At 40.0% G+C, this 20,578-nt stretch overlaps 1 protein-coding gene across 4 annotated transcripts in view; it reads right to left on the reverse strand.

Moving 5' to 3' along the window:
* The window catches only part of F8 (coagulation factor VIII), a 146,788-nt gene that overhangs the window by 26,602 nt on the left and 99,608 nt on the right, over nt 1-20,578 (reverse strand). For all 4 annotated transcript variants that reach the window (XM_025276850.3, XM_025276848.3, XM_006060854.4 and 1 more), the window contains 5 exons: nt 6,454-6,607; nt 4,617-4,829; nt 3,665-3,893; nt 3,293-3,475; nt 1,000-1,116 (listed from right to left, as the gene is read on the reverse strand). In XM_025276850.3, the coding sequence (XP_025132635.2) occupies nt 1,000-1,116; nt 3,293-3,475; nt 3,665-3,893; nt 4,617-4,829; nt 6,454-6,607 (896 nt within the window). The remainder of the gene's footprint in view (nt 1-999; nt 1,117-3,292; nt 3,476-3,664; nt 3,894-4,616; nt 4,830-6,453; nt 6,608-20,578) is intronic.

The following is a 20,578-nucleotide window of genomic DNA, read 5'->3' on the forward strand; positions in this document are numbered from 1 at the left end:
AGGGGAGCACAATTGTTAGAAGTGCAGAAATAGAGCTTCACAAATGCAGGTCAATGAGAACACCAAGAAATGCTCATATTTTTTAGTGTTTACTACATGGCGAGAATTGGATGCAAGATTTTTTATTGTACTATCTCATTTAACTAGTTCCAACAGGAAGGTGCTAGAACTACTCAGATTTTGCAGCTGAGTAAAGCAAAGACATTACTTTGCCAACAAAGGTCTATCTAGTCAAGGCTATGGTTTTTCCAGTAGTCATGTATGGATGTGAGAGTTGGACTATAAAGAAAGCTGAGCACCAAAGAATTGATGCTTTTGAACTGTGGTGTTGGAGAAGACACTTGAGAGTCCCTTGGACTGCAAGGAGGTCCACCCAGTCCATCCTAAAGGAGATCAGTCCTGGGTGTTCATTGGAAGGACTGATGTTGAAGCTGAAACTCCAATACTTTGGCCACCTGATGGGAAGAACTGGCTCATTGGAAAAGACCCTAATGCTGGGAAAAATTGAAGGCAGGAGGAGAAGGGATGACAGAGGATGACATGGTTGGATGGCATCACCAACTCAATGGACATGAGTTTGAGTAAACTCCGGGAGTTGGTGATGGACAGGGAGGCCTGGCATGCTTTGGTCCATGGGGTCGCAAAGAGTCAGACATGACTGAGCAACTAAACTGAACTGAAAACTAGGGTCCATACATAAGTAGACCCGTGGTTCTCTTCTTGTTGAGGATTAAAACTCAACTTCTTCCAGATGATATTTGAGAGTTACACTTCATAAAGGGACCAAAATTAAGCTTCAATATTTGCTCCTGGAGCTCTTGGGACTTCAGTGTTAAAGTGTTCAAAGCTTCAAGCAGATACACCCTCCTCTGAGGATTCTGATTTCTGCCTACAATATTCATTTTAGATTTGGTAATGACTGTGAGCTTGTATGCAGTTCTTGGCAAAGGCTACCCTTCGAGGGAGGTGGAAAGCAGTTGAGTGCCCAGTGCCACTCACCCTTGCTGTACACCAGGAAGAGAGTGCTCATCCCAGCTTGTAGGTGCTCGCCAATAAGACATTCTATCCGCCAAGTCCCAACCTTGGATGGTAGCATTTCCACCGTCTCAAAGACACCTTAGCAAAACCAGAAGGCAGAAAAGTGACTTCCTTTCACCAAAACGGGCATAAGACACATCAGATTATGCAGAACATCAGAGGAGATCTAGCCAAGTCAGTTGCACCACTCTTTGACCTAAAGTGCCTGTGATGTAACCTCTGCAGCTGGAGACACTGGTGGTGAAGTTCTGACCCTGGGGAAAGGGAGAGTAAGAGTACCCGGATGCTTCAGGGGTGGAGACGGGAGAAAGCTACTGCGTTAGGACTGGCCTGCACTCTCAAGGCTTAGCAGAGCCAGAGGTGGATTTCTCATTGACAAGATGTGGGCTCCCTGCCTCAATGAGTAAAGTAACCCCAGGAACAAGAAGCTAGAGGTGAATGCTGAGGGGCTGAAGGCTGAGTGATAAGTGACCGTCTAGAATAAAAGTGGAACCAACCAAGTCAAGAGGATTTCATGTAAGAGGGTCCCCCAAAGGAGTTTCTGCAGAGCCCCTGAAAGTACCCCACCAGAGAAAAAGTCCTCTTTAAATATCTGCCTTGCTTCCCTGAGAGCTCGGTAAAGAATCCGCCTGCAATGCAGGAGACCCTGGTTTGATTCCTGGGTCAGGAAGATCTGCTGGAGAAGGGTTAGGCTACCCACTCCAGTCTTCTTGGGCTTCCCTGATGGCTCAGCTGCGAAAGAATCCGCCTGCAATGCAGGAGACCTGGGTTTGATCCCCAGGTTGGGAAGATCCCCTGGAGAATGGAAAGGCTACCCACTCCAGTATTATGGCCTGGAGAATCCCATGGACTGTAGTCCATGGGGTTGCAAAGAGTCAGACACGACTGAACGACTTGCACTTTGGCTTTTCACTTTCACTTTAAATATCTGCCAGGTGCAGACAGTGGTGCTATCCCTTATCTCTCCCCCCTCCAAGCTATGGTTCAAAGCAGAAACCAGCCAGGGGTGGAGGGGGAAGCATAATAAGCATAAGAAGGAGACATTGAAGTTAAAATCAAGTTCCGAAGCTAAAGGCCAAATTAGTGATCTGGAAGAGAAACCTAAGGACATAATGCAAAAAGGCAAGCAAATAGAATGAAATGAGGGAAACTGAGTCATAGAAGATGAAGAAGTCCAAGACTTTTCTAATGAAAGTTCTGCAAGGAAAGAAAACAAAGGTGGGGGGCGGGAATCAGAGAAATGATAAGGAGAAAAATCCCCTAAAGCTTAAGAATGAAATGCATGATTTCAGAGCGAAAGGGCCCACTGAATGCCAAAGCAGAGCACTTGTCATGAAACCCAGAAGGAGGTGCCTCTTGCAGAAAATCTAGAATAAAACCTTATAAAAGGAAATTCAGAATTTTGATGAAGAATGGAATTTCCCCGGCAGTACACTGGTTACGACTCCATGCTTCCATTTCATGGGGCGGAGGTTCCATCCCTGGTCAAGGAATTAAGATCCCACATGCCGTGTGGCACAGCCAAGAAAAAAGGGGAAATTTTTTCTTTGATTAATGTATTGAAGTTGACGTTATGATGTCTGACTTGAATTTTCTTTGTGATGTGAAGTGACTGCAGGCCTGTTCATTACTCAAGAGTCAGCAAGAAAAGTCACTGGGCTTATCAGAATTTTTACACAGAAACAGAAGTTTACTTCCACTATTAAACCTATTTTTTTTCTTCCTTCTGTTTTGCCTGCACTGTGAGGTATAGGGGATCTTAGTTCCCTGATCAGTGATCAAAACTGTGCTCCTTGCGGTAGAAGCACCGAGACCTAGCCACTGATCATCAGGGAAGTTCAGAACCTGTTTTAAAGGAACATTCAAGAATTAAGATGATATTCTGTTTTGATCAACAGTGGGAGCAGTGTTTAATCAAAATTTGGTCTTCATACATAAACCAATCACTCTTTGGGAATCACTAATTGGTGATTCCAATTAGTGATTGGAACCAATCATTATTGGTGCCCTGTGGGATTCGAGTTGGGAGAAAAATCCTCTTTTCCTAGGAAAGTGCTGGGACATCCATTGTCCATGGATTCTGCTCTGTTTCCTTTACAGCACATTATCTGTATCTTAAATGATCATGTTCGTTTGCTACATTCTTTATGATCTCTCTGCTTTGTTCAAGGGACATATCCCCAGGGCCTAGACCTTGAAAGGAGCTCCTCAGCAAGCACAGGAAGTTGAAGACAGAGCGCAAACTGGTTTGTACCTGGGTAGAGATTGTAGACCGCCATTTTATACTCCTCCGTTTTTCGCACAGTGAACACATGGCCACTGAAATGGATGGAATGGATATTTTCATTGCTGCCCATGCTGAGCAGATACCACCTAATCCTTTGATGCTGAGCCATGACTAAGCCAGGGAGTGTATCCATCACGTAGCCATTGATTGCTGGAGAAAGAACACAGAGAAAGCTGTTACCGTCTATTGTGCCAGGGTCTTTCCCTCCATTCCAGCCAAGAGGATGGATTCCTAGGAAGATTGCACTCTCATCCATATACTCTCAAATCATACAACATCCCAGCCTCAGGCTCCAGGCTCACTTCACGGCGAATGAGATTTGGGTGTGGACTGTATTACCATGGAAGCGATACTTTTCTTGAAAAGTAGGGTCCTCTGGCTGGACATGGCAGGGCGCCCCGCAGTTCCTTGCCATGTTTTCGGCAAAGTACCAGCTCTTGGTTTCATCAAAAATGGTGAAAAACAGAGCAAATTCCTGTATTGTTACTTGTCTCCCATGAGCAGCACTCAGCGTGTCCATGCGGCAGATCAGAATGGGGCCAATCAAGCCTGAGTGCACATCTTTTTCCTGAAAGGAAAGACACTAGTTCTAGGAGCGAATGTTCTCTCACTCAGGAACCAGAGGGGATTTCTCATCAGCTTTTATGACGCTCCACCCCATTCCGCAGCTTTCCACAGGACAATTCTTCCTCTTTAGTAGATTCCTGGGTGATATGTCTAAAACATAAATATGTTGCTGCTGCTGCTGCTAAGTCGCTTCAGTCGTGTCCGACTCTGTGCAACCCCATAGATGGCAGCCCACCAAGCTCCCCCATCCCTAGGATTTTCCAGGCAAGAATACTGGAGTGGGTTGCCACTTCCTTCTCCAATGCATGAAAGTGAAAAGTGAAAGTGAAGTCGCTCAGTCGTGTCCGACTCGTAGCGACCCCATGGACGGCAGCCTACCAGGCTCTTCCATCCATGGGATTTTCCAGGCAAGAGTACTGGAGTGGTGTGCCATTGCCTTCTCCATAAATATGCTAACACCTCCTCTACTGAAAACTTCCCATTATGCTGGGGATAAATACCACACTTCTTAGCAGCTGACACAAAGACTTTTTCTTTTGTTTTTTTTAAACACTTTAGTTTTTGGCTGCATCTCAGGGCATGTGGGATCTCAGTTCCTGACCAGGGATTGAACCTGTGTCCCCTGCAGTGGAGGCACAGAGTCTTAACCATGAGACTGCCAGGGAAGTTCCGAGACCCTTTCTATCAAAGCAGGAAAGGGCCAGCACAAAGGAACCCTGCTTACCAGATCAACGTCAGAAAAGTAAGCCCAGGCTTTGCAGTCAAACTCATCTTTGGTGGGTGCCATATGGTGCTGCACTTTCCAAAAGTAGCTTTGGGTTTCATTAGGCTTGACAAACTTTTTTCGAGGTTCTGCTCCTTGTCTCTGATCTCCGTTATAAGAAATAAGGCTAGAATAGAAGGAGTAGGGACGAGAGGCCTGGTTTTTGAAAGTTACCTGCAAAGCAAGAGAGAAAAAGGCAAGTATTATGTTTTAGGATCTTGTAAAGTTCTTACATCCCTAATAACAATGCCTATTTAGGGGGTGTTATCCAGGTTTTCAATACCTGGAGGAATCGGTATGTTATTAGAACCCAAACCTAAAGATCTGTGAAAGAAACTGAGACATTTTTCATTTCCACAGTCTTTAAGACATGAACTCACAGTTACAAAGGAGAAAATTGCTAAATCCTTAAAAGAAAATCTAAAGTAAAAGATAATATATGACCACAGGGGTTTTAAGGGACCATAACCCCAGGAACTGATGCTCTTAAAGTTCTTCATGACAAATGCCAGAATGATTACATATCCTCTTTATACAAGACTTTTTTTTTCAAATTAAAAAGTTATACATTTTCATGGGACGTATGAAAAGTAAAATTCAAGTCAGAATAAATTCACTCACAATCCTGTAATTTTAGATCCTTCTATATCCTTCCTGTAAACAATCAGTTGGGACAATGGATGACTGTTTCTAGAAAAAAAAATAAAACTACCTTGATCTTTGGCTCATACAGCGCCAAAGCAAATTCTAGTCTACAGGAATTATTATTGGATTAAAAAGTTAGATGTTAAGAAATTAAACTGTAAAAGAAAGTTGAAGAAAGTATAGGTGATTTTAAGAAAATAAATCTCTGTATAGGGAAGGATTTTTATAAACATAAAAGCTATCAAAGTGTCATAAAGGAAAGATTTATGGGTTACTACTTAAAACTTCAAACATATTTTATTTTAAAAATCACTATATATAAAATTGGGCTTCCCTGGTGGCTCAGACAGTAAAGAATCTGCCTGCAATGTAGGAGATGTGGGTTTGATCCTTTGGTTAGGAAGATCCCCTAGAGGAGGGCATGGCAACCCACTCCAGTATTCTTGTCTGGAGAATCCCATGGACAGAGGAGCCTGGCAGGCTGAAGTCCACGGAGTCATAAAGAGTCAGACACAACATATATAAAATTAAAAGAAAATAAACTTGGAAAAATATTATTCACTAAAATGACCAATGATCATTAATATATCAATGATCTATAATACATATGGTAATACAAATTAACAAGAAAAGCATTCGCTCCAAAAAATTCAACTATGCAAAGAACATTAACAGATAATTTGTTAGAGAAAGTCTTAAAATGTTCCTGAACATTGCACTTCTGGAATTTTATCCTGGGAAGAGTTGTGATAACATTATTACTTAAACAGTGGGAAAAAAAGAGAAACTATCTAAAAGGTTGTTCAAAGAAAAACAGTTAAATAAACCATAAAATCATATAATGAACTAATATTATTTCAGTTGAAAAACATATGTAGTGTTTTTAATAACATAAGGAATGTTTATAACATTTATTTTAAAAAGAAGTAGAATGATGAATTGTATAATTTTGAATACATAAAGAGAATACATAGGAAAAACATAAGAACATACAGAAAAATGATAATTATGAGGTTATTTTTCAATTTTCTTATCTCCTAAAAGTATAGAAACTTTAAAACTTTTTGAAAGTGTGAAAAGAGTATTTTTATAATCAGAAATTTAAAAAAAAATATGGATCAATTTTTTTGTAATCCTGTTTTCCTCAACTTACCATGATATTGTCTTCCACTTCTGCTCTTATATATGGTCCCAAGAGTCCCAGGTGTTCATTTAGTTGTCCACGGTATACGGCCTGAGTAAAGGAGCCATCAGTAAATTCCTCGAATACCACCTTTTTGAACTGAGGGACTCCTCCATTCTGAGACCTGGTGAAAAAAAAAAAAAAACAGAGGAAAAGGTGAGTAGAAATGAGGTACATTTGATAGAACCGATGATGAATTCCTACTTTTGCATTCCATCCCCTGTAATGAAAAGGATATCTTTTTTGGGTGTTAGTTCTAAAAGGTCTTGTAGGTCTTCATAGAACCATTCAACTTCAGCTTTTTCAGCATTACTATGCCCCAACAGGCATAGGCTTGGATTACCGTGATATTGAATGCTTTGCCTTGGAAACGAACAGAGACCATTCTGTCGTTTGTGAGATTGCATCCAAGTACTGCATTTCGGACTCTTTTGTTGACCATAATGGCTACTCCATTTCTTCTGAGGGATTCCTGCCCACAGTAGTAGATATAATGGCCATCTGAGTTAAATTCACCCATTCCAGTCCATTTTAGTTCACTGATTCCTAGAATGTTGACGTTCACTCTTGCCATCTCCTGTTTGACCACTTCCAATTTGCCTTGATTCATGGACCTGACAAGCTTGTTTTTTCCCCTATATTTTGCCATTTTTTCTATTGAGAAATCTGATTTTTTTTCTTATTGATTCAAAGGAGTACTCTATATATTCTTGATGTAAGTCTTTGATGGTCTTTTGTGCTGCAAACGTCTTTCCTTCTGCGGTTAATTTTCCATTCCCTTTTTGTTATCTCTTGATGAGCATAAGTTGGTAATTTTAATGTAGTGAAATTTATTTAAAATTTTCATAGTTAATTATTTTTGTATCTTGATATCAATTCTTTCTTTTCTTACCCTGACATTGTTGAGATATTCTCTTATTTTTTCTTTCTAAGAGGTTTATGGTTTTACATTTATATTTAGACTTGGAACCTACAGTGAGTGGGTTTTTGAGCATGGTATGAATTAGGGATCCAATTTAATGTTTTTCCATATGGATATCAAATATTTCCAAAACATTTATTGAAAACTGCACTTCTGTGACACCTTTTTCATAAGTCAAATGCCTATATATGTGTGAATCTAGTTTTGCATTTCCTGTTCTGTTTCACTGACTTATTTGTTTACTCCTATGCCAATTATTACTCTAAGTTCAGTTCAGTTGCTCAGTTGTGTCTGACTCTTCATGACCCCTTGGACTGCAGCACACCAGGCTTCCCTGTCCATTGCCAACTCCTGGAGCTTGCTCAAACTCATGTCCATCCAGTCAGTGATGCCATCCAACCATCTCATCCTCTGTCATCCCCTTATCCTCCTGCCTTCAGTCTTTCCCAGCATCAGGGTCTTTTCCAGTGACTCGGTTCTTCACATCAGGTGGCCAGAGTATTGTATATTCAGCTTCAGCATCAGTCCTTCCAATGAATATTCAGGAGTGATTTCCTTTAGGATTGACTGATTTGATCTCTGTGCGTTCCAAGGGACTCTCAAGAGTTTTCTCCAACACCATAGTTCAAAAGCATCAATTCTTCAGTTCTCAGTTTTCTTTATGGTCCAGCTCTTACATTACCATAGCTTTAAAATAAGTCTCAATGTGTTATATAGCAATTCTTCCTATCTTGTTCCTTTTGTTCAAGAGGGTCTTGGCTAGGGACTTCCCCGGTACTCCAATGTTTTAACTGCTTGAGTGTTCAGTACAGTATTGAATAGAAGTGATGATAATGAAAAGTGGTGATTTGTTCCTGATAACTAAAGGAAAGCTTTCAATGGATCAGCATTAAATATGATGCCTGGTGTACATTTTTGTAGATACTCTTTCTCAAGATAATGTAATTTATTTCTATTTTACATAAATGACACCTTATATATATTTGTAATGAATTAAAATTTCTTGTTTTGTGGCACAGCATATGATCTACTTTATTAAATACTCCATGTGAACTTGAAAAAAATATTAATGCTGCACTTGCTGGGTGTGATTTTTTTTTTACTTTATTTATTTTTGGCTGCCCTGGGTCTTCACTGCCGCTTATGTGCTTTCTTTAGTTTTGGAGAGCGGAGGCTACTCTCTAGTTGCAGTGTGTGGGCTTTTCATTGCAGTGGCTTCTCTTGTTGTGGAGCGTGGGTTCTAGAGCATGGGCTCAGTAGTTGTGGTGCATGGGCTTAGTTGCCCCAAGGCATGTGGAATTGTCCCAGACTGGGGTAGAACCTATGTCCCCTGCATTGACAGGTGGATTGTCAACCACTGGACCACCAGGGAAGTCCCTGGGTGTGCTTTGTTAATTATGTTCAAATCTTCTACAATTGATCCTTGACCAACAAAGGGATTAATCTGAGTATAATTTATAGTTACCCCTCTCTATCCTTGGTTCCTTGGTATCTAAGGATGCAAGCAACCTCAGACTGTATAGTACTGTAGTATTTACTACTGAAAAGTACACTCGTTTAAGTTGACCCTTTTAGTTCAAACTGCTGTTGTTTAAGAGTCAAGTTCTTTATTGATGGTTTGGACATCAGTTAAGTTCAGTTGCTCAGTCGTGTTCGGCTCTTTGTGACCCCATGGGCTGCAGCACGCCAGGCCTCCCTGTCCATCACCAACTCCTGGAGTTTACTCAAACTCATGTCCATTGAGTCGGTGATCCAATCCAACCATCTCACCCTCTGTTGTCCCCTTCTCCTCCTGCCCTCAATCTTTCCCAGCATCAGGGTCTTTTCAAATGAGTCAGTTCTTCACATCAGGTGGCCAAAGTATTGGAGTTTCAGCTTCAACATCAGTCCTTCCAATGAATATTCAGGAATGATTTCCTTTAGGATGGACTGGGTGGATCTCCTTGCAGTCCAAGGGACTTTCAAGTGTCTTTTCCAACACCACAGTTCAAAAGCATCAATTCTTTGGTACTCAGGTTTATTTATTTTTTTTTTGATGTTTATAACATTATTTATTTTGCATATTTATTATTATACTTGTTAAGAGATTTATTTCTGTTTTGCTTCATTTCTTTTATTTTGTTTTTTTTTTTCCTGTTTTTTAAATATAAATTTATTTATTTTAATTGGAGGCTAATTACTTTACAATATTGTACTGGTTTTGCCATACATGAACATGAATCTGCCATTGTACTCAAGTTCCCCATTCTGAACCCCTCTCCCACCTCCCTCCCCATACCATCCCTCCAGGTCATCCCAGTGCACCAGCCCCAAGCATCCTGTATCATGTATCAAGCCTGGTCTGGTGATTCATTTCGCATATGATATTATACATGTTTCAATGCCATTCTCCCAAATCATCCCACCCTCGCCCTCTCTCACAGAGTCCAAAAGACTGTTCTATACATCTGTGTCTCTTTTGCTGTCTTGCATACAGGGTTATCGTTACCATCTTTCTAAATTCCATATATATGTGTTAGTATACTGTATTGGTGTTTTTCTTTCTGGCTTACTTCACTCTGTATAATCGGCTCCAGTTTCACCCACCTCATTAGAACTGATTCAAATGTATTCTTTTTAATGGCTGAGTAATACTCCATTGTGTATATGTACCACAGCTTTCTTACCCATTCATCTTCTGATGGACATCTAGGTTGCTTCCATGTCCTGGCTGTTATAAACAGTGCTGCAATGAACATTGGGGTACAGTGGGATTGCTGGGTCATATGGCACTTCTATGTCCAGTTTTTTTAAGGAATCTCCACACTGTTCTCCACAGTGGCTGTACTAGTTTGCATTCCCACCAACAGTGTAAGAGGGTTCCCTTTTCTCCACACCCTCTCCAGCATTTATTGCTTGTAGACTTTTGGATAGCAGCCATTCTGACTGGCATGAAATGGTAAATCATTGTGGTTTTGATTTGCATTTCTCTGATAATGAGTGACGTTGAGCATCTTTACATGTGTTTGTTAGCCATCTGTATGTCTTCTTTGGAGAAATGTCTGTTTAGTTCTTTGGCCCATTTTTTGATTGGGCCGTTTATTTTTCTGGAATTGAGCTGCAGGAGTTTCTTGTATATTTTTGAGATTAGTTCTTTGTCAGTTGCTTCATTTGCTATTATTTTCTCCCATTCTGAAGGCTGTCTTTTCACCTTGCTTATTTTGTTTCCTTTGTTGTGCAGAAGCTTTTAATTTTAATTAGGTCCCATTTGTTTATTTTTGCTTTTATTTCCAATATTCTGGGAGGTGGGTCACAGAGGATCCTGCTGTGATTTATGTCGGAGAGTGTTTTGCCTATGTTCTCCTCTAGGAGTTTTATAGTTTCTGGTCTTACGTTTAGATCTTTAATCCATTTTGAGTTTATTTTTGTGTATGGTGTTAGAAAGTATTCTAGTTTCATTCTTTTACAAGTGGTTGACCAGTTTTCCCAGCACCACTTTTTAAAGAGGTTGTCTTTTCTCTGTTGTATATTCTTGCGTCCTTTGTCAAAGATAAGGTGTCCATAGGTGCATGGATTTATCCCTGGGCTTTCTATTTTGTTCTGTTGATCTATATTTCTGTCTTTGTGCCAGTACCATACTGTCTTGATTGTGGCTTTGTAGTAGAGCCTGAAGTCAGGCAGGCTGCTTCCTCCAGTTCCATTCTTCTTTCTCAAGATTGCTTTGGCTATTCGAGGTTTTTTGTATTTCCACACAAACTGTGAAATTATTTGTTCTAGCTCTGTGAAAAATACCGTTGGTAGCTTGATAGGGATTGCATTGCATCTATAGGTTGCTTTGGGTAGTATACTCATTTTCACTATATTGATTCTTCTGATCCATGAACATGGTATATTTCTCCATCTATTAGTGTCCTCTTTGATTTCTTTCACCAGTGTTTTATAGTTTTCTATATATACGTCTTTAGTTTCTTTAGGTAGATGTATTCCTAAGTATTTTATTCTTTTTGTTGCAATGGTGAATGGAATTGTTTCCTTAATTTCTCTTTCTATTTTCTCATTATTAGTGTATAGGAATGCAAGGGATTTCTGTGTGTTGATTTTATATCCTGCAACTTTACTATATTCATTGATTAGCTCTAGTACTTTTCTGGTGGAGTCTTTAGGGTTTTCTATGTAGAGAATCATGTCATCTGCAAACAGTGAGAGTTTTACTTCTTCTTTTCCAATCTGGATTCCTTTTATTTCTTTTTTCTTCTCTAATTGCTGTGGCCAAAACTTCCAAAACTATGTTGAATAGTAGTGGTGAGAGTGGGCACCCTTGTCTTGTTCCTGACTTTAGGGGAAATGCTTTCAATTTTTCACCATTGAGGATAATGTATGCTGTGGGTTTGTCATATATAGCTTTTATTATGTTGAGATATGTTCCTTCTATTCCTTCTTTCTGGAGGGTTTTTATCATAAATGGATGTTGAATTTTGTCAAAGGCTTTCTCTGCATCTATTGAGATAATCATATGGCTTTTATTTTTCAATTTGTTAATATGGTGTATTACATTGATTGATTTGTGGATATTGAAGAATTCTTGCATCCCTGGGATAAAGCCCATTTGGTCATGATGTATGATCTTTTTAATGTGTTGTTGGGTTCTGATTGCTAGAATTTTGTTAAGGATCTTTGCATCTATGTTCATCAGTGATATTGGCCTGTAGTTTTCTTGTTTTGTGGCATCTTTTTCAGGCTTTGGTATTAGGGTGATGGTGGCCTCATAGATTGAGTTTGGAAGTTTACCTTCCTCTGCAATTTTCTGGAAGAGTTTGAGTAGGATAGGTGTTAGCTCTTCTCTAAATTTTTGGTAGAATTCAGCTGTGAAGCCGTCTGGACTTGGGCTTTTGTTTGCTGGAAGATTTCTGATTACAGTTTCAATTTCTGTGCTTGTGATGGGTCTGTTAAGATTTTCTATTTCATCCTGGTTCAATTTTGGAAAGTTGTACTTTTCTAAGAATTTTTCAATTTCTTCCAAGTTGTCCATTTTATTGGCATATAATTGCTGATAGTAGTCTCTTAGGATCCTTTGTATTTCTGTGTTGCCTGTTGTGATCTGTCCATTTTCATTTCTAATTTTATTGATTTGATTTTTCTCCCTTTGTTTCTTGATGAGTCTGGCTAATGGTTTGTCAATTTTATTTATCCTCTCAAAGAACCAGCTTTTGGCTTTGTTGATTTTTGCTATGGTCTCTTTTGTTTCTTTTGCATTTATTTCTGCCCTAATTTTTAAGATTTCTTTCCTTCTACTAACCCTGGGGTTCTTCATTTCTTCCTTATAGTCCAACTCTCACATCCATACATGACTATTGGAAAAACTATAGTCTTTACTAGGTGAACCTTTGTTGGCAAAGTAATGTCTTTGCTTTTTAATATGCCATCTAGGTTGGTCATAACTGTCCTTCCAAGGAGTAAGCATCTTTTAATTTCAAGGCTGCGGTCACCATCTGCAGTGATTTTGGAGCCCCTCAAAATAAATCTGACACTGTTTCCCCATCTATTTGCCATGAAGTGATGGGACCAGATGCCATGATCTTAGTTTTCTGAATGTTGAGCTTCAAGCGAACTTTTTCACTCTCTTCTTTCACTTTCATCAAGAGGCTCTTTAGTTCTTCCTCACTTTCTGCCATAAGGGTGGTGTCATCTGCATATCTGGCCATCAATGCTTTTTAAATCAGCTGTCTCTAAAAACAACTGGAAATTTATCTATTTCTCTAATTCTGTCAAGTTTTACTTGGTGTATTTTAAAGCTGTATTATAAGTGAAGTGAAGTTGCTCAGTCGTGTCCGACTCTTTGCCACCCCATGGACTGTAGCCCACCAGGCTCCCCCGTCCCTGGGATTCTCCAGGCAAGAACACTGGAGTGGGCTGCCATTTCCTTCTCCATATTATAAGGTTCATAGTAACTTAAGAATGTATGGCTGCCTATTGAATTGGCTCTTTTATATTATAACATTTCCTCTTTATCTCTACAGAACTCTTGCTTTAAAGTTTACATTCTGAAACGGAGCAGGACTCTATGATCCTTGCCCCTCCCCACCATGTCCTCTACCTGCCTTTTGCCTGTGGAAAACTTTAGTCAAAGAATAAATTTAATCAGAGAAGTGAGAAATGCTGAAACAAATGAAAATAGTCTAAGGAGACTAAATAATAATCATGTAAATTATTAAGCATAGTCAAGGACCTTTATTTCCTTTGGACAAGTTTTCAAATGCTATAGATACCATTCTGAGTCATATCCTGTGCACTCTCTTATAGATACCAAAATACCAGGTGGAGAAGTTAACTACATGATCACCAGACTTTACCCAAGCCTTGAGCTGCTGCAATTCTGAGAACTGACTACAAGGAAGTAGGAACAAGTGCACCCCAGAACTGCATATTAACTGTACCTAAAACAGTGAAGATGATGCTAGTCAGACCACTGATGACCAACTGAAGATGACTGTTGGAGATGATTATGCTGTTTCTGCATGTAGACCCCCCTGCTCCAACTCTGTCTATAAAGCTCTCACCCCTGCTTGTTGGGGGGTGGGGAGTCAGCCTTTGGACAAATGTCTGCCATCTTCCCCCACCCAGTTGCCGGCATCTGAAATAAAGCACCTTTCCACCAGCCTGGCCTGTTTACTGGCTTTTGAGCAACGAGCAGCTGGACCCCACCCACATACCTTTTGGTAACAGATTTGGCGACAAAAGTGGGGCTGGCTACTGCTGGCTATGGCTTGTTAAGGCTGGCCACTGCTGGCTATGGTTGGTTATGGCTGGCTACTGCTGGCTATGGCTGGTTATGGCTGGCTACTGCTGGCTATGGCTGGTTATGGCTGGCTACTGCTGGCTATGGCTGGCCACTGCTGGCTATGGCTGGTTATGGCTGTCTCCTGCACTTTTATGGCACCTGGCGTTCCTGGGTCTTCCAGGGGAGAGCTATAGCTATGACAATGTATAAGCCTGCTGCTCATGGCTAGCTAGCCCCAGGTAGGGGATTTGGGGGACATTCCTAGCAGTTGCCAAAGCCATTTGATTTGAGGATCCTCCCTGTTTCTACCCTGCTCAGCACTGACTGCCAACTTATGCTTTTCTTGGTGGAATGGAAACTTGCACTTGGGATGAGATGATGAGCTCCAAGACCAGGTAAGTCCACCGGTGTGCACACGGGCAACCTTCCCATTTGTGAGTGCTATTTGGGCATTCTGGCCAATTGATTCTGACTGCTATGAGGACTGTGAGCAATAGTGCTGTTTGGGCATTCTTGCCAGTTAGTTCTGATGTGTGTCTGATGTTGAGAACTGTTTGGGACACGAGGTACTGTTTGGGCATTCTTGCCAGTTGGTTCTGACATGTGTCTGATGTTGAGGATCGTTTATGAACTCTGACTGCTATTTGGGCATTTTTGCTAATTGGTTCTGATGTCTGTCTGCCATTGAGGACTGTTTGTGAGCATGAAGTGCTTTTGGGCATTCTTGCTAATTGGTTCTGATATCTGACTGCTGTTGAGGACAGTTTATGACCACCGAATGTCATTTTGGTACTTTGCCAATTGGTTCTGACATTTAACTACCACTGAGGATTGTTTGTGTTGGGTTTGGGACTTCGTACCAGACACCCTCAGAAAGGGTTTATGACAGATCTGTCATTTGGTGTGTGGGTGTGTATTCCATTTGTATGATTGGTACTCTTGCTGTCTTATGTAGAATGGGAAATTCAGGTTCAATTCAATAAGAAAAATTTTAGTTGTGAATTTATGACTAAAAAAAGAAAGATGATTTTTTTTTTGGACAATGTATGGCTACAGTATTCTTTAGACTCTGGAGAAAACTGGTTAAGATGAAACTCTTGAAATTCAAAAAACCCATTCTTTTTGCATATGCAGTTAGGGAAAGCTAACTTGATAAAACACTTTTTTCAGACCCTGGGAAAACAAAAATATGCCTGGGAGTAAGTTTGAGGTTGATGCTTATCATGTCCTTAAAAGACAAACACAGTCCACTTTGCCTGGATCTTCAGCCTTGGGTTAATTGTGCAAAGAAAACAAGGAAAAAAGCCTTTAAAATTGAATGTATAATTTCGCTATTCTGGCTATAATCTATAAACTGATTACCGACTTTTGTATTCTCCTAAGACCAAGAGGGAAGCTTAAGATGTTTTGATTTATTAAACAGGCATATTGTACCACTGAATAAAAATTATGCTATGAAAAAAAAGTGTTTTCTGAGGTTATGAAATATGTTCTTAAGTTTGCCAATCAGAAAATGCTGGTGTAACATTTCAATCACTTGTTTCTTGGTTTTATTAAAATTTTCAAGGGTTAAAATTGTGATGTGTAAAAATGATAAGCAAAACATTTTGGTATGTAAAGCAAGTAGGATATGTGCTCTCAACAAAGATATAAAGAATGGAGGTATCTTTGTTGAGGAAAAATGATGACAATAATTTTGTCCTATAGTTGTTTGTTTCTAGATGAGGAAATACAGGACAAAGTTGTTTGGATCTAGAAAGTGACCAAAGGTTTGTGAAAAAGGAATTTTGAAAAAAAAAAAACCACAGAATTGTGTACATTACCAGGATTGAGATTAGACTAAATTTAATTAGTTATAGGGATTTTATGAACAGTAACCTGATGGAAGACTGAAGTTGGTTTTTCTCTCTTAAGAAAACAAAGTTCTCCTGAAATATTTCTCTCTTAAGAAAACAAAGTTCTCCTGAAATATTGATCTGATTTTGGTAACAGAGACTTTTAATGGAAAGTCATTTTTTTTTGTTTCTAATCATACTTTTGACCCCAGTGTTCAGGATGAAAAAACTGTCCAGTAAAGTTGTCATAGAGTATAGCTACTCATGATGTGTAGCACTGCTGGCTTTATGTGTACTACTTAAAGCACATGTCCATGTTTGTGTGACAGTTGGGTATGAATGCTAAAATGTATGGCCTATAAAGCATTTCCCTATTAACCTCTGAGCCTGTTCATGATACCTGATTAGTTTTCCCCTAACATGGACAACTAGGCAAATATATACATAAAAAGGAGCACCAAGGGACATGGATAGACCCAGAGCAGACAAATGAACCACTCTGGCAATGTTGGGAAAATATATTGATTATCAGTACTCTCTATGGAAAGAATTACAACTTAAAAGGGAAAAATGATGGAAAAAATATTCACATATTGAGGTATGGAAAAGTCATTCCGGCCAATAACAGGATTTAATTTGAACTTTAGGCTAACCAAAACAGCCTGTTTGTAGCCTATTAAACATACATTGTACATCTACTTTAATCATAAAGACAAAACAGAGAAATAGTACGAAGGTGGATTTTGATTATTATACTCACTGTAATATGTCTAGTAATTTTCAAATGTTTGTCCAGGTACAATGAAAGTTTATTGCCTTTCTTATTCAGTATCTGTTCCTCCTCAGGATTGAGGCGTATCAAAGAAAAAGGGGGATTTAAACAGAGCAGGACTCTATGATCCTTGCCTCCCCCCATGTCTTCTGCCTGCCTTTTGCCTGTGGAAAACTTTAGTCAAAGAATAAGTTTGATCAGAGATGTGAGAAATGCTGAAACAAAGGAAAACAGTCTAAGGAGACTAAATAATATAATGTAGCCATTAAGCATAGTCAGGGACCTTTAGTTCTTTTTCAAGGGCTATAGATGATATTCTGAGCCATATCCTGTGAGTTCTCTTATAGATACCAAAACACCAGGTGGAGAAGTTAACTACATGATCACCAGACTGTACCCAGGACTTGAGTTGCCACAATTCCAAGAATTGACTGCAAATAAATGGTAACAAGTGCAGCCCAGAACTGCAGATTAACTGTACCTAAAACATTGAAGATGATGCTAGTCAGACCACTGATGAAAAATTGAAGATGACTGTTAGAGATGACTGTGATTTTTCTGCTTGTAACCTCCCCACCCCCAACTCTGTCTATAAACAGTCTCACCCCCTGATTGTCATGGGGTGGGGGGTTGTGGGATTGGCCTTTGGACAGATGTTTGCCACCCTCCCCATCACCAGTTGCCAGCATCTGAAATAAAGCAAACTTTCCTTTCCACCAGCCTGGCCTGTTTACTGGCTTTTGAGTGGCGAGCAGCTGGACCCTACCGACACACTCTTTTGGTAACAATTCTACTTAACTTAGATCCTTAGATTTTAAGTGTGTCTCTTATTAACAATATATAGTTTGTGCAAATTTTTAAGGAAGTCTGACACTTTTCTGTTTTGTTTTGAAAATTGTTTTAAACCAATTAAATTTGGGCTGGGCTGGGTCTTCGTTGAGGTGTGTGGGCTTCTTGTTTAAGTGCCTTCTCTTGTTGTGGAGCATGGACTCTAAGTGTGTAGGCTTCAGTAGTTGCAGCATGCAGGCTCAGAAGTCGCGGCTGGTGGGCTCGAGAGACCGGGCTTAGTTGTCTCATGCTTGTGGGATCATCCCAGACCACGGATCAAACTCATGTCCCTTGCATTGGCAGGCAGATTCTTAGCCACTGGACCACCAGGGAAGCCACATTTTTATGTTTTAACTGATACATTTAATTTATCTACATTTACTTAAAAAATAGTTGGAATTAAGTCTATCCGATTTTTTAAAACATTGAAGTATAGTTGATTTACAACATCATATTGGTTTTAGGTGTACAACATGGTAACTCAACAGTTTTTTTTTTTTTAATAGATTATACTCCATTTAAAGTTACCACAAGATAATGGCTGTATTTCTCTGTACTGTACAACACACTCTTGCAATCTATCCTTTTTATATATAGTAGATTGTAACTTTCAGTCCCCTAGCCACATCCCTCTTCTCCCCTCACCCTCTTCTCACTGGTAACCACAAGTCTGTTCTCTATATCTATGAATCTGTTTTTGTTTTGCATATTCATTTGTTTATTTGTCAGCTTCCACATGTACGTGATAACATATGATAACATAAGCATAATACCCTCTAGATTCATCCATGTTGTTGGAAATGGCAAAATTTCGTTATTTTTCATGACTGAGCAATATTCCAGTGTGTATGTATACCACACCTTCTTAATCAATCATCTGTTGATGGATACTTAGGTTGCTTCCATATCTTGGCAATTCTAAATAATGCTGCTATGAACATTGGGGTGCATGTATCTTTTTGAGTTTGTGTTTTCATTTCCTGTGGATATACACTCAGGAGTGGAATTTCTGAATAATTTGGTAGTTGTTTCTTCTCTAATCACTCTTTCCTTTTGGGATTTCAATTAAAAATATGTTAGTCCTTCACATTCTATCCTCTTTCTTAGTCCTTCACATTCTATCCTCTTTCTTCTGATTAAATGTTGTTGTATCACAGACTACCTCAAAAATTTAGTGGCTTAAAACAACAACTGTTTTTTATTGTACTTGTCAATTCTGTTAAGTCTGGAGTTCCAGCAGGGCATGGCAAAGTAATAGTTTCACTCTTCGTGGTGTCTAATGTCACTCATTGGTATTCAACTGGCATCTGGGCTGGTCTGGAGGGTCCAAAATGGCTTCATTCACATGTCTATTGCCTTGGTGGAGAATGCTGGAAAGTTGGACTCAGTCAGGACTCTCGGTCAGAGAGAGCGTCTGAAGGGATAGACATAAGCTGCATGATAGTTTCTGAGGTTGTTGTTGTTCAGTCACTAAGTTGTGTCCAATTCTTTGTGACCCCATGGACTACAGCACACCAAGCTTTCCTGTCCTTCACTCTCTCCCAGAGTGTGCTCAAACTCAGGTCCGCTGACTCAGTGATGCCATCCACCCATCTTATCCTCTGTCACCCCCTTCTCCTCCTGCCCTCAATCTTTCCCATCAGAGTCTTTTCCAATGAGTCAGCTCTTCACATCAGGTGGTCAAAGTATTGGAGCTTCAGCTTTAGCATAAGTCCTTACAGTGAATATTTAGGGTTGATATCCTTTAGCATGGACTGGTTTGATCTTCTTGCAGTCCAAGGGACTCTTAAAAGTCTTTTCCACCACCACAATTTGAAAGCAATTCTTTGGCGCTCAGCCTTCTTTATGGTCCAACTCTCACATCGGTACATCTGTACTTTCTGAGAAAGCCTTGGGAATCACATAGCATCACTTCCACTATATCTACAGATCACACGTTTCTGTTATATTCTATTCATTGCCAGCACAAATCAAAAGGAGGGGAATTGGACTACCTTTTGAAAGGGAGAATGGCAAGGTCACATTGTACAAGAAGCATGTAGGACAGGATATCTTGGGACATCCATCTTTGGAAAATAAAGCTGTCTATAATCTTTGGGCTTCCCAGGTGGCACTAGTGATAAAGAACCTGCCTGCTAATTCAGTTCAGTTCAGTCACTCAGTCGTGTCTGACTTTTTGTGACCCCATGAATGGCAGCATGCCAGGCCTCCCTGTCCATCACCAATTCCTGGAGTTTATTCAAACTCATGTCCATTGAGTCGGTGATGCCACCCAGCCATCTCATCCTCTGTCGTCCCCTTCTCCTCAAGCCCTCAATCTTTCCCAGCCTCAGGGTCTTTTCAGATGAGTCAGTTCTTCTCTTCAGGTTGCCAAAGGATTGGAGTTTCAGCTTCAACATCAGTCCTTCCAATGAACATTCAGGACTGATTTCCTTTAGGATGGACTGGTTGGATCTCCTTGCAGTCCAAGGGACTCTCAGGTCTCTTCTCCAACACCACAGTTCTAAAGAATCAATTCTTCAGTGCTCAGCTTTCTTAATAGTCCAACTCTCACATCCATACATGACTACTGGAAAAACCATAGCCTTGACTAGATGGACCTTTGTTGGCAAAGTAATGTCTCTGCTTTTTAATATGCTATCTAGGTTGGTCATAACTTTTCTTCCAACGAGCAAGCGTGTTTTAACTGCATGGCTGCAGTCACCATCTGCAGTGATTTTGGAACCCCCCAAAAAAAGTCTGACACTGTTTCCACTGTTTCCCCATCTATTTCCCATGAAGTGATGGGACCAGATGCCATGATCTTCGTTCTCTGAACGTTGAGCTTTAAGCCAACTTTTTCACTCTCCTCTTCCACTTTCATCAAGAGGCTCTTTAGTTCTTCTTCGCTTTCTGCCATAAGGGTGGTGTCATTTGCATATCTGAGGTTATTGATATTTCTCCTGGGAATCTTGATTCCAGATTGTGCTTCATCCAGCCCA

The sequence above is a fragment of the Bubalus bubalis genome, chromosome X (genome assembly GCF_019923935.1).
Source record: "Bubalus bubalis isolate 160015118507 breed Murrah chromosome X, NDDB_SH_1, whole genome shotgun sequence".
Classification (NCBI taxonomy): domain Eukaryota; kingdom Metazoa; phylum Chordata; class Mammalia; order Artiodactyla; family Bovidae; genus Bubalus; species Bubalus bubalis.